This window comes from Amblyomma americanum, chromosome 8 (genome assembly GCF_052857255.1).
Source record: "Amblyomma americanum isolate KBUSLIRL-KWMA chromosome 8, ASM5285725v1, whole genome shotgun sequence".
Lineage (NCBI taxonomy): Eukaryota > Metazoa > Arthropoda > Arachnida > Ixodida > Ixodidae > Amblyomma > Amblyomma americanum.
In genome coordinates, this window is record NC_135504.1 from 28,017,787 (window position 1) to 28,032,005 (window position 14,219).

Genomic DNA, 14,219 nt, shown 5'->3' on the forward strand with positions numbered 1-14,219 from the left:
GAAGCATTTAAAGTTGGTCAGGCATGCGTACAGTACTGTCCGTACATTTCTATATGTCCCATTTTATTCAACTCTGTATAACACATCAATTGCTTCTGGTTACGAATTGCAATGTTTCTTCACCCTCATATCTTAAAGAAGAGTTCTGAAAAGAGCTTCTCGAAATCGTTTCATGGTACCTCCCAGTAAGCACTGAAAATCTACTGGACGTCCGCAGGACGTCTTAAACGTCCTCAGGACGTCCAAGGGAGTTTAAGTGACCATTGGGCTGTCAAGGACAGAAGCAAAGAAGCAGTGTAATAGTGTTCTGCGTTTGATGTGATGTTTAAAAACTGCACCTTTGTCATACCAGATCTGGCAACAACAACAGGAGGAGTTGTTTCACCACTTGGAAGGTTGTACTGTGGACTTGGCTGGCATTGGACGCTGCGATTCTCCAGGATTTTATGCAAAATTTTTAACCTACTCTCTGCACGTTGCCCAGCTCAACAAAATTCTTCACTTCGAGCAAGTACAAGTCGGGGAGGTAGGTACAGCTTTTTAATAAAGTGGCTTTGTGATGTAACTTAGCTTTTTTCCCCGACAAAAGTGTGCAGATGCAAAATAAAGCACCTCCATGGAGAAGTTCGCATTTGTGAAGAGCCTCAACATGGTGAAGGAGCCGGGGCTCAAAGTGATGTCAATGACAACTGACCGGCACGGCCAAGTCACTAAATACATGCGGACGCAGGAGCCCACCATCCGGCACTACTTCGATTGTTGTCATATCTCGAAAGGTAGCACCGAATGAACATATCTGACACTCATTGCCACGCTTCGCAGATAAGAGTGCTTCCTGCGTGATGTTTTGTCGAATGCGGCAAAATTTTAGACTAATTAAATTTCATTGTTGCAAGCAGACTTTACTACAAGAAAAGCTGGGCAGACAGCAAAATTGTAGTAAATATAGTGAAGCAGTGGGAGAGGTTCCTGAATTTGAAGAGGCGAAAAGGTGGGGGAAAGTTTTATCTGTTTGCTATCCTTTTTGGCTGTTTTTTATATGAATGACTAGAGGGAAACGCCAGCCATGCATGCACAGGTTGCGGATAAGCACTGTGGTGTGAAGCCAGATTCCTTGAGTTCTGGAGGCGAGGAGAGGGAAGGCGGGTGTTTCGGGGTAGAAGCTCAAGAGCCAGATTAACATATAATGAAGGAAGGATTTATCTTCATTAATTATTACACCTCCATTCCAGGCATCAAGAAGAAGCTGGCTGTCCATGCAAAACGAGCTGGATGCAGTGTACTGGAGATATGGATTCAGCCAGCCAGTAATCACCTGTATTGGTGTGCAGCCCTCATCGATGGCAATGCAGAGCTACTGACAGACATATAGAAAAGCATGGAGTGGCACGTTGCAAATATGCACATGGGACATCCAGGGCGCTACACGCATTGTACGCACGATGACCTTGGAGAGAGGGAATGCCTAGTTCCTGGTGAGTACTGTATCTATTTGAAAGCAAGATGTGCCTTTTGCAGAGCCCTGAATTTGTTTCCTAAATGTTTATTTGCTTTCCACATTAGAATCATGTTCTTGTGATGAAGCATGGCTTGCGACATGCTTCGTGAAACAGCCAAGTTGCTGGCATCCAGCTAGTTTTGAACCTTTCCCAAAGAACTATTTGCTGTATTCAGTGGATATATAAGTTGTTTGTTCATAGTTTTGGAAGTTGTGCCCGCCTAAAAAGATGGAGAAGGCTTTTCTGGGAAATTGATTTGTCAATGCAGGGACAACCACACACAAGTTTGTAGAAGTTGTGAACTCACCTCGTCTCCTGAAAGACATTAGGCAACTGGCTCCTTGTACACACACCTTCAGCTTGGAGGCTTTCCACAGTGTACTGATAGGCTTTGCACCAAAGTCTGTATGCTTCTCACCTGAGGGCATGCGTGCAAGGTAAGTAGTGAATGATATTATGCGAAAATTTACACCTGATGACCCGCTCGAATTATTTGTCTGGTTTTTTCAGAACACAACTTGCAATACTCCATTTCAATGAGAATGCCAGCAAAGGACAGGCCACCACAGCTGAAGGACTGTCTCAATGGAAAATAAAGTACCCAAAAGCAAGGAAGGGTACTGCCGTTGCTTGTCCCGTGAAAGCAGAGCCTACATATGGTAAGCAGTTTACTTAGCATTACAAAAACAATTTTTTGTAAAGTCTTTAAGGTCCAAGACCTCAAAGAGATACAAAACAAAATTTGGGCTAAGGAAACAAAAACGGAAATAACTGAAGTGTAACTTCTAATATTGACAACAAATTCCTTTGTTTAATTTTTCAGTCTCTATGCTCCAAACCATTGTGAAGCCATATTATCAAGCACAGCGTGCCTCAGGATATTCATCATATATGGGCATGACCACTGTAAGCCACCTGGTCGTGTCAGTGCAATACAATATCGTGTGTTGATGCAGCCTGGGACCAGACAACCACCAATGACACCAAACTTGAAAATGGCCATTGGCCATGCTGCTGTATGGAGTACCTTACAGGCTTTGCTTTACGTGTATACATTAAAATTTTACTGCAATCTTTCATACGTGTACCAGCATCTAACTCTCAATTTTGTATTTAGAATATAGCTTGGCCAGCATTTCGGTGGCATATTCAATCCAGCAATCAAAATACAACCTTTGTCCGTAAAGTTTCGAGACTGATTTATTTTCTTCTCTAGAAATGATTCCCGAAAGGAAATGTTGGTGTGTATGCACCATCTTTTCGGGCTAACCTGAGCAATTTACAAGTCGAAAAATACGTTGTCACTGGTCGTCTGTGCATTCTACTGTGAGTGAATGTGGAAAGATGGACGCCCACCTCGAACAGCATATAAACATAAAATTCTGTGTGAAGCTTGGCAAGACAGCCATACAGACGTATGAGCTCCTTCGTAACGCTTACAGCAAAGGGACATTTTCGCGGGCGCAAGTTTTCGAGTGGCACAAGAGGTTCGTTTCAGGGAGAACGTCGGTGGAAGACGACACAAGGCAGGGGCGCCCTTCAACCTCACGGACTGAAAACAATGTGGCTCGGATCAGGGAAATCGTACAGCAAGACCACACCATTACAGTCCGTGTGCTATCAGATGCTCTCGACATTAGTAAGACAACATGCCACCAAATTTTGCGTGCGAACTTGGGGAAATGAAAGCTGAATGCCAGACTTGTGCCACACTCCCTCACACAGGACCAGAAGGACACGTGGGCATCAGTGAGCGCTGATTTGCTCTCCGAGGCAGAGAAGGATGCTGCATTAGTCGACAGCATCATCTCTGAAGACGAAACATGGTGTTTTCAATACGATCCTCAAACAAAGAGGCAGGGCACCGAATGGTGGTCCACAAGCTCTCCGGCGTCGAGAAAGGTGCGGCGACAGAAGACCAAAACGAGGGCGATGCTAATAGTTTTTTTTTGATGCCAGAGGTGTCATACACCATCAGTTCGTCCCACAAGGGCAGACGGTGAATCGGGAGTTTTATATCCGCATGCTCCAACACAGGACTGTGACGCCATCGCCCTGACTTATGGGCATCTGGACAATGGAGCTTTCTCCACGATGAGTAGGCGGGCTGTTCTGCTTATACGCTGCAGTCAGTTTCACGTGTGTTCGAATTATAGTTTACCGCATCGGTTACTATATGTTTGTTTTTCAGCGCACTCCGAAGTGCTGAAACCCATAGAGTTCCTTAGTAAACCTAGAAACTCTATGGCTGAAACCTGTATAGTTGAGCAGACGATATGCATTTTGCTCGCGGCGAGTAATTGGCTGCCAGCTGGACTAGCAAACGACTCGTACATGCCGCTATGCGCACAACGCATCCCAACACATCTAAATGGATGTCATAGAAAGCCTCGTGCCATGGCACGAAATTCAGAGGATGACGGAACACTGGTGCATAATGTCACAACACACGTAAACGAACATGTATAGTCATAGATGATGAAATGAAATGTATTATGCCCTATGAAAGTCATGACTTGTAGTTGTAGCTATGACTCAGTCATTCTGCAAGCATCATGATCAGCACAGAGTGACAACACTGACGTCCAAAGGACATCCGTGTAATATCTTGACAGGATATGTGGATATCCTTGGCAGATTCTGAAATCATCTGGGGACATCCCCTACACATCACTTCGTCCAGGGTTTCTGTATCCCACGGAGGCCCATGGTATATCCTTCGTGATCTACAGGGGACCAGGTAGGGGTGTGAAGGCCATGGTCGATTTTGCTCTTTTACAGGTATTTAGAAGGGATAAAATAGCACATGGAAGGGCAAAAATGAACAACATTCTTATGCAATTGAAACTTTATTGGGCATCTCTGAAAATAACATCTGCAGGCAGCCCTTTGCAATACGACCAGCGCGTTCAAAAATTAGAACGCTGAACCCGCCACGATGGCTCAGTGGTTAGGACGCTGAGTACCCTGGTTCCCGAGTATCCTGAGTACCCTGGTTCGAACCCGAACGCGGTGGCTGCGTTTCGATGGAGGCGAAACGCAAAGGAGCCCGTGTGCTGTGCGAAGTCAGTGCATGTTAAAGATCCCCAGGTGGTCAAAATCATTCCGCCCTCCACTACGGTACCTTTCTTCTCTCAGTCCCTCCTTTATCCCTTTCCTTACGGCGCGGTTCAGGTGTCAACCGAGGAGATGTGAGACGGATACTGTGTCATTTCCTTCCCCAAAAACTATAAGTTAAAAATTTGTCACACATCCAAAAAGTTTGAATACGGAACCTTTCTCCAACATCATGTAGGTTACAGTGCAAAGAAAGAAGGCTACAAAGAAAACTCATGACAGCGTGCGTCCTTTGCTTTCCTTCCAGTCTTTGTTGTTCGCGAAAATATTAGGTATGTTAATAGACTCGAAGGGCAACAATACGCGGAGTGATTAGGCGATTTATAGGCAACAATTGACTGAGCAAGTGGCGAGAATCATTAGTATGGTATCAAACCACAAGCATGGACTTAAAGAAACCATAAATTTAGGTTTGGTTTATGGGGGTTTAAAGTCCCAAAGCGACTCAGGCTGTGAGGGACGCCGTAGTGAAGGGCTCCGGAAATTTCGACCACTTGGGGTTCTTTTACGTGCACTGACATTGCACAGCACACGAGCCTCTAGAATTTCGCCTCCATCGAAATTCGACCGCCGCGGCCGGGATCGAACCCGCGTCTTCCGGGCCGACAGCCGAGCGCCGTAACCACTCAGCCACCGCGGCGGCGAAACCGTAAATTTAATACAGGCTTTTATCGTGAGCAGAATGGCTTACACAGCACCATATCTTAAATTTAAAAAAAAATGAAAAGAACAAGCTGGACGTCGCAATACGAAAAGTATATAAAAAGCACTTGGTATCCCGGTAAACGCAGGAACAGAAAGATTACTACACATGGGCATTGACAATACTGTAGATGAAATTACTGAAGGCCACTCGATAAACAGGCTCCCATGCGTTTGGTCTACAGAGGACATAGATGACTAGGGAGATCAGCTTAGAAGCAAGATCGAGGTGCAGCCCATTCCGAGAAATATTCACTCCGACTATCATAAGAAAAGAATAAAGTCTAGGGCAAACTCCATCAGGGAAACATATGGGGCGCGATGGAAGAGGAAATTTACGTGGACGCGGCAGGACCGCGGTCAACGGGATATCTACGATAGCATTCAAGGACGCGTAAAGGAAAATTAGTTAATGGGGCATCAATTCGATGCCAGGGAATCACCCAGGATGAGGAAGCGGCGATGGTTTCCAAGAAGGTCTCATGTGCAATTACGGACTCCCAGACGTACTGCATGTCGTAACTACACAAGAGGAAAGATTAGTAAACATGCAAATAGAATACTCAGAACTGAAGAAGATACAGACTTTGAATTCACATGCAGTCATAAGGACCCCAGCACCCAACAAATGAGGACTGGGAGGCGGTGCTGTTCAGCTTGCAGTCGGAAGACCAGCTTTCAGAGCGGCGGCAAAAGCCAATGGGCTTCTGGAATGAGGGCCCACCCAACCATTCTATGCATTAAACGTTTTTCTCTTTCTTTTTGTTGTTTGCGCTAGGACGTACTATATGTAATTGACCGGGCCAAACTCTGTGTATGCGTTGATGAGCACCAGGGTACAAGCACGTGTTGAGCCCACGATAGGGTGCACGCGCCACGAAAACGTGCACCAAAGATGAGGACACGTCAAAAATATAATTACGAAGCTCCAGCATTTCTTCTGGGGAGTCCAGGTCAGTTTCTGGTCCAATTTCACAGCCGCAGTACATGTGCGACCATTACCAAGGCTTTAAATCGAGTTATAACGGTATTTTTATTTTCACTTTGTTCTTGAGCAGTTCAAATTTGCCACTACTAGAAAGTAGTTCATAGTTGAGAGAGTCGAGACAACCCTCCCCATAGAGTTCTGTTTTTATGTTTTATGTATTTTATAGCGATACTATATTGATTATAACTACAGACCTAATCATTATAAATGCAAACCACCTAAAGCACACTGCGAGACTGCGACGCGAACGAATCTACAATGCAGTCGGCAACCATGGTATCTCTCCCCCTTCGTTTTTGTTCGCTTCATAGGAGAAAAAAAATGAAAACAATCTCGTTGCGGTTGTGCGTGTGCGGTGCCTCCTGAAAAGCGGCTGTGCGCGCTAAAGAAATGCCGGCCGCGAGCTTAAGTTGATCGAACATTGGCAGGCCCTTGCCTCCGTTGTCAATGGTTGCAGCCATGCGAGAACCGGAGTTGGACGACGATTCCAGTCAGTTGCCGGATTGGAAGGTGCCCCTGGCCTTCAACGATGCTCGGCACGCGGCCGAATCTACTGAGAGCATACCCACACAGACTTGGCGAATGAAAGAGCGGGTGAGTTGTTCATTCATCGTTTACCGGCGACTCGCCACCTCGAGCGTCGCATTCTGCGTGGTGAACATGTACTCTCACTGTGCGCCCCAAACTCCGCGGCGATCGCGCCCCCCTCCCCCCTGTGCCCGCTTGACTTGATGCGTGCGTGGTGCTAATCTGCAGATGATGCATTCCCGCGTGATCTCCTGCCACAGTTATTACGAAACCACAATGACCCCCCCGTCAGCGCCTCCGCCTGCTGTGCTTTCTACACGATTCCCGTTTCTTTAGTACGGCATCGGCAGGCGCCGCGCTCGTATTAGTAGCAGTTATTTCTCTTGCGAGTATGTGGTCGTTCTTCTGTCGCCGCAGTAGCTACGCCACGTCTGAGCGTTCGAAATTGTGTACGCTGTATCATTCATATGTATCATTCTATGGGCTCGCGCATGCTCGGTCAGCGGCGCACGTGTCCGCAACCGAGGGCGAGGGGAAAGGGAGCGCCGGCCCAGATTGGGCAGATCGCGACCGAGTGCGCTAGACGAAGTCACGTGAGAGCGTGACGCTCGCGCAGCGCGTCTTCGGCGATTCGATGACCGCCTGTGCCGGACAAGGACGCGGGGCGCAGGCGGTTATGCGCGAAGCCAACGCTGCAAGCAGCTGCCCAAGCGGGATTGTAAACAAACAAAAACGGGAGCACTTGGGAATCGCGAAAGGAAGGCAACTATGTTGCGTTAAATTGTTCCTGGTGGTGGTGTAGTCGCTTCCACTTGTGGCCACAGTTTAAATGTACTCAGAGCCTTCTAGTGTAATAAGGGAGTATAAGTACTCCTTAATCATCCCCCCATGTGCAGCTGTACGGCTCCAGAGGATAACGGTACAGCTTTCGCATTTCAAGACCACAGGCCAGGGCAAATTTTTCTTCTAAGTAGCTGTGAAAGTTGTATAGATTTTCTTTGTAGCCGTATGGCTGCGCTCGGGTGGATGGTAATGAGTGCTTACTTCCTAATTACAAACCTACACTACCTTGTGGGATTCGGCAAAATATTTGACCAGAAGCATTCTGTTGTGCCGGAGTTTGACTTCAGCTTTATTGGGGCGCATACGTTGTTTCACGTCGAGGTGAGGAAGTGGACATCAGGGAGAAAAGAAAGGCGCAGAAACTTTCACTGTAAGCGTACAGACATGAGCTGGCTTATCTAAGGCACTAGAGTAGTGTGTTGCGGAAGAAGTAACGTGAAATATTGGTAGAACTACTCTGTTAAGGACACGTTGCTAGAGCTTTCTTCGTTTGTATAATTACTTTAAGTTTCCACTAGGACACCAACCCAACTACGTAGATATGATGAAAAAATTATGCACTTGGGGAGCTTTCGAGTGCCAAAAACCACAAAGAAGTGGCCAGATTGACACATCAGCGGTAAATCCGTGTTTATTTTCTCATCCATCATTGCTGAGCTCATTAAAAGACATGTGGCTATTGATATAAAATAGGAGCTGCTACGCTTTGTCCACCATGCTTTCCTCGAGTATTCCTTCCCCGTTACCCCCATCGTACCACTGAAATCGTACAAATAGTAGGTGTGCTGGTATCATCTCTTGTTCGAAATGAGTCGCCGGCGGTGTTCATAGATAGGTCGTCTAGGGCCAGTGGAGGTTTTTGTGGAGGGAGCTTCTCGGGCTTTTTGAGCTGTTGAAGCTAACACGATTTTTAGGGTGTGAGCAATGTTTGGGGTCTTTTAGTAAATTAGACGAGACTGGTTTGCACCCACATAGAGCTGCTCGAAAGGCACTAACCCCATGCTTGGGAGGCCAGCTGGTAGATGCACTTGTAGCTGCTGCGGTGGCTCGGTGGTTATGGCGCTTGGCTGCTGACCTGAAAGACGTGGGTTCGATCCCGGCCGCGGCACTCAAATTTCGATGGAGCCAAAATTCTAGAGGCCCATGTACTGTGCGATGTCAGTGCACGTGCAAGAATACCAGGTGGTATAAATTTCCGGAGCCCTTCAGCAGCATCCCTCATAGCCTGAGTCGCTTCGGGATGTTAAACCCCAATAAACCAAACCAAACCAGATGCACTTGTGTGTGAGCACTTGCCTCACATTCTACATGGCATGCCTCGAAGGATGACATCATGCGCAAATAAAAGATTGTTATTACCACTCTTTTGCATCGAGAGCGCAAAGGTCCACACTAGTGGGAGCACTGAGGGCAACTTGAACATGTTACTATTTTCATCGAGCTTGATTCATGTCAGATGAGTATCACCACCTTCATACATCTCTTGTTGATTCTAGCAGTACATGCTAAAAAAGTGCTCACAGAATGAAACAGGACTAGTTAGTGATGCAATTGAATCAGGAAGATCATTCCCGAGTGAAATGGATGGGAAGTGCAGACAGATGAATTGAAAGCCCTTGTGTCTCTGAAGGTGCATAAAAGAACTAATGTGATTGTACCACTTACAATTTTGTGATCTCTTTCATGTCCTCTGCTTGGTCATGAATGTTTTTCAGGCCCGGAAATGTATTCTTTTACCTGGTTTTAATGTTCACATATGCATTTGTTCTTTGTTGTTGCCATCCTCTTGTCATACCAAACTTTTCTCACTATCACTTTATATATTGATTGATTGTTGTTTTCCAATTTTTCATCTACATTGTCATATCGCATTTTGTTTTCTTTCTTGCCTTTACTCAGGTTCATTGTTAGTTTCCATCCTTGTTGTCAAGTTTTTTTTCTCTGACATGAAGCTCCTAGTGACATGCTATCTGCTTCCCGCAGTGATGTAACTCTGTTTTGTTTTGTGTTTTGTTTACTCAAGAAAAAAAATGTTCACTATGTGCTGCCTTTTATCGGTTCTTTTGTGAATAACAAAGATTGCTTGTTTGAATGTCTTATAGCATTTTACATGAATAGCGGTGGTATCTCCATGATGTTAAAGGAGGTAAGGTGGCAGTTTCTCCGGTGTTTAAACATTAGTCCTAGAGCCAGTGATCACATCTGTTGGTGCAGCCTATGCCTCTTCATTGCAGATGAAGACGGTCAGCGTTGCTCTTGTCATGTGTCTCAACATCGGTGTCGACCCGCCGGATGTAGTGAAAACACAGCCTTGTGCCCGACTGGAGTGCTGGCTTGGTAAGCATCAGAAGCAAGACGGTGTCGTGCTTCGTGAATTTCCTGCTTCCGGCAGTGTAGCTTATTTTGTTGCTGTTTTTTTACTTTATGGTGGTTATTTGTGTGGCAAAAAATCTGCTCAGTTATTACTACTCTAGGAAGTAAAGCTGTCGCACAGGCATGTTGTGTGGGTGTCATGGACAGCTAACGATACTGTCCTGTCCTTCCCGTGCTGTATCTCTTTGTATGTTTCCTGGTTCTCTGGCTTCGACATTTGTGTTGGTGCGGCAATATGAAAGATTTTGAGGAGGGAGAAGGGGAAAGGAGAGCGTCGCTGCTCCGAGTTCCGTTTTACGCATTTGTGGTGCCCTCTGCGCAGAGCGGCACGAACAAGCGCTTTCACCATTTTCGCCGCAACAGGCTACTGTCGTGGGATGTCGTATTCACAGGCGTAGTAAACATTGAGGAGATTTTTTTGACGTGGCATTCTTTGCGCAGACCCACTGCAGTCGCCCCCACAGAAAGCCCTCGAGGGCATCGGAGCGGCCCTGCAGAAGCAGTACGAACGGTGGCAGTCACGCGCCCGCTACAAGCTCAGCCTCGACCCCACCGTGGAGGAGGTCAAGAAACTCTGCTCCTCCCTCAGGCGAAACTCCAAGGCAAGCTCCTATTCCACCCCCTTTGGCCTCTGTTCTGCTTGACAAAGCTGCACCTGGAACGTAGTGCTCATGAAGCTGTGTGGTTGAGCTGCAGTCACTCGGGTGTCCTTAATATGTGGCCAAGTCTCGGCGCACAGGCGTTATTGCACTTTTCATTTTCATCAGAGTTATAGTTGCCACAACGGGGAATCAGCTCAGTGCCACAGCCACTGAGCCAAAACCAATGTAGCAGGTATGCCCTGCCTAGATATAGCACTGTGCAACGCAAACCAAAAGATTTTAAAGGGACACTAAAGGAGAATCTGAACTCGTCATTTTGCCGCGGGAACTCGATCTACACGTTCCGAGCATTCTTAGAAACTTCGAATTATTGTCCTGTGCGGCCAATTTCCCTAATTTAAATTGGATTAAATGTCCCGCCTCCCGCATTTTTTTTTAACTCACCTCCGAAAGTAGGAGTCAACCAACGCGTGAAGTGCCTTTAAGTCAGTCCTGTGGCGGCTTCGGTTTCGCTTTTATTTAGTTCTTTTTAGGTTTCTGTGGATAAATAGTTTCAGTCGGAGACAACATAGCCGCAAATTAGGCCCAAGGGAATAAAAATATGCGTGGACTCTTTGATTTACGTATCACTCTGTTGAATGCAGAGCGGCAAGCCACCATGGGACTGGCTGTAAGGCACTCCACGTGTTGATTGACTCCTCCTACTTTCAGTGTTGAGTTAAAAAAAAAAAGGCGGGAGCGGGGATGTTTAATCAGATTGAATTTAGGGAAATTGGCCACACTGGACAATAATTCGAAGTTTCTAAGAATGCTCGGAATGTGTGGATCGAATTCCCGCAGTAAAGAGACGAGTTCAGATTCCTTTTTAGTGCACCTTTAAGTGCAGACAAAGCATTGTTGTAGTGGAAAGAATTTTCAATAGGTGCCAAGACAAAATAACTGGGCTTCCAAATGTGGCATAGAATGCAGGTGGCTGATGTTTCCTTGCACCGCGCGTGTGCACTGTTGTCAAAGAATTTGCAAAGCTTGGCTGTGTTCGCTGTGGCAAAGCCTGTGTTTCACCCTATTCTGCACTACTCGCTTTGCCAGGAGGACCGTGTGCTCTTCCACTACAATGGCCACGGCGTGCCCAAGCCGACCATCAATGGGGAGATCTGGGTGTTCAACAGGGTGAGTCATGCGTTGATGGTGAAGCCATGTTCAAGAGGCATGTTACAGAGTGTGTTGGGGGGTCTGTGCCTGCTGCCACCAGTGCTGTGGCACATGTGAGGCAAGAGGCAAGAAACCCACCAAGATACTCCACCAACTAGTGTGATATCTCTGCTTCTTTGTGGGTTGCCAGTTGAGGATATGCATAGCACCTAACTTTATACTAGGGGTGGGAAAGGTGCATAAGTTGTGCTCTTTTGATAGAATGCAGTGTTCTGCGCATTGCTGCGACAAATGCCAGTCAAAATTGGGCCGGTTTCTGGCTGTGTCACTGAAAGAATGCATTTGAGCCGTGGGCTCTTGCAAGCAACTCTGCGACAAAAAGTTCTGAAAGAAAAGTTAGGCAAGAGCATTCGACCCCTGCATTCCTCACATTGTAACCTTCTCCTTCCCCGCATCTTATTGCTTAACTGCTGTTTCCAGCTTTGCAAAACTGGAAGGGTCTTGAAGCTTGGAGAATGTTACTTGTGTGATGATGTCACAAGTTTACGTGATCTAGGTGGCCCACCTGCCTCCTAGGTTACGTCCCTTGGGATTTTTCGACAAACAAACAAATTATTGAAACCCTTAATGAATTAATCTTCCATTGCAAAAATGTAAGCCTTCCAGCCGATTCTATAAGTTGCAATGGAAGTGAGACATTTAGCCATGCAATAAAATGAGTCCTGTCCCGTGTCGTGGCATGGCTGCGCTTGGAAGTGCAGGAGGTGGTGAAGAGAAGGCAATGTGAGCACAGAATTGTTGGTTGGTTTGTGGCATGGTTCACAGTGTGACCTGCAGGCTGTGCACACTGCTAATGGCTCTTTTTAAATTTTCTTTAATGTGCCACATGAATCACTCTTGATAGTCTATAATTTTTTTTACCTTTTGACGCAAAAATAAGGATGTTGGCTTCTTTACAAACAGCAAATGATAATGAATAATGTTGGTGCATGAATTTTTTTCATGTTAGTAAAATTTCTAGCAGTGCAGTAAATTTTAGCACACAACTTTTTATGTGTTGATTGCAGACATGGCCCCTGTGGGCTGTATATCAGTTGCGAGCGGCCTAGTAAAAAATCAATGTTTTCACCCAGTGTAGAACCCTGCTGACTATGCTGACTATAGTTAAAAAATGATGGCATACTTATGCTTTGCAGCTGGCCCACAATGCATATTTTTCGATACCGAGGGTTTCAGCCTACTTTGGCTATCTCAGTCCTGGTGTACTCATGGGCTGTATTTTGCTTGTGCATGTCATCTGCGGGCTGCATGGCTTGCATGAATGGCCACTCTTTATTGCTGGGTTTAATGGAGTTCTCTCCAGCATCAGGTGTGCCTTTTGAGTTCATGTATTAACTGACGTGTTGTCGAGCTGTTGCTGCTTGGTGATGAAGATGTCCTGGACTGCACCTGCTTTCGTCTTTTGCAGACGTACACGCAGTACATCCCCTTGTCCATGTATGACCTGCAGCAGTGGATGGGTGCTCCATCCATCTATGTCTACGACTGCTCCTCGGCGGGGCTTATCCTGGAGTCATTCAACAAGTTTGCCATCCAGCACGAGCGCGAGTTCGAGATCTCTGTGGGCAGCGTCAAGGGACAGGCGCCGCCCTGCTACAAGAACTGCATCCAACTGGCAGCTTGCGGCCAGCACCAGGTGACTGCCTTGTGATGCCACGCGTTGCCACATGTGCACTTTAACTCTTTATTTAAAAATTGGTATGCATGCGTGTGAAGGGGTTGAGAAAAAATTGGAAAAATTGGAAAAATTACGCTCCCCCCGCTTTAAAGGTATGACATGATGGCGTAATGAGCTAATTCCCATATGTGCAGAAGGTCATTCTCTACGTTCATAGATCCCTGGGAGTCCTCATACCCCTCCTGGCGCAGTGGTGCAGCGGTTAAGCGATGTGCCGCTGCCCTGCGATGGCAGAGGCTCCCAGCAGTGGGCCTTGTGCGGCCTAGATTGCTTTTCCTGAGCGACCACTCATTTGAGTAATTATGGCGCTCGGCTGCTGGCCTGAAGGACGCGGGTTCGATCCCGGCCGTGGCGGTCAAATTTCGATGGAGGCGAAATTCTAGAGGCCTGTGTACCGTGCGATGTCAGTGCGCGTTAAAGAATCCCAGGTGGTCGAAATTTCCGGAGCCCTTCACTACGGCGTCTCTCACAGCCTGAGTCGCTTTGGGACGTTAAACCCCCATAAACCAAACCATTAATTTAACTGCCACCTGCTGCCATAGGTCATCATCATCTTAGGAAATTTTTATGGCACAAGGGCATCTGCGGCCAAAGAGCGCCATGGCACAAGGTATTTTCGTTTGCTCAAGGTGGGCTCAAGGACCCATTTCCCAAGCATTTCACCCTGAATAAGCCGA

General features: G+C 46.6%; 1 protein-coding gene and 1 pseudogene across 3 annotated transcripts in view; both read left to right on the forward strand.

Moving 5' to 3' along the window:
* Window positions 1-403: 403 nt before the first annotated feature.
* Window positions 404-2,560, forward strand: LOC144102245 (uncharacterized; annotated as a pseudogene). The gene is made up of 6 exons (XR_013308190.1): window positions 404-526; window positions 590-776; window positions 1,185-1,475; window positions 1,768-1,936; window positions 2,010-2,158; window positions 2,323-2,560. The product of XR_013308190.1 is annotated as an uncharacterized LOC144102245 (transcript).
* Window positions 2,561-6,598: 4,038 nt separating this feature from the next.
* The window catches only part of raptor (regulatory associated protein of MTOR complex 1), a 50,246-nt gene continuing 42,625 nt past the window's right edge, over window positions 6,599-14,219 (forward strand). For both annotated transcript variants that reach the window (XM_077634276.1, XM_077634277.1), the window contains exons 1-5: window positions 6,599-6,900; window positions 9,912-10,014; window positions 10,492-10,652; window positions 11,742-11,822; window positions 13,273-13,500. In XM_077634276.1, the coding sequence (XP_077490402.1) occupies window positions 6,754-6,900; window positions 9,912-10,014; window positions 10,492-10,652; window positions 11,742-11,822; window positions 13,273-13,500 (720 nt within the window). In that variant the 5' untranslated portion in view covers window positions 6,599-6,753. The remainder of the gene's footprint in view (window positions 6,901-9,911; window positions 10,015-10,491; window positions 10,653-11,741; window positions 11,823-13,272; window positions 13,501-14,219) is intronic.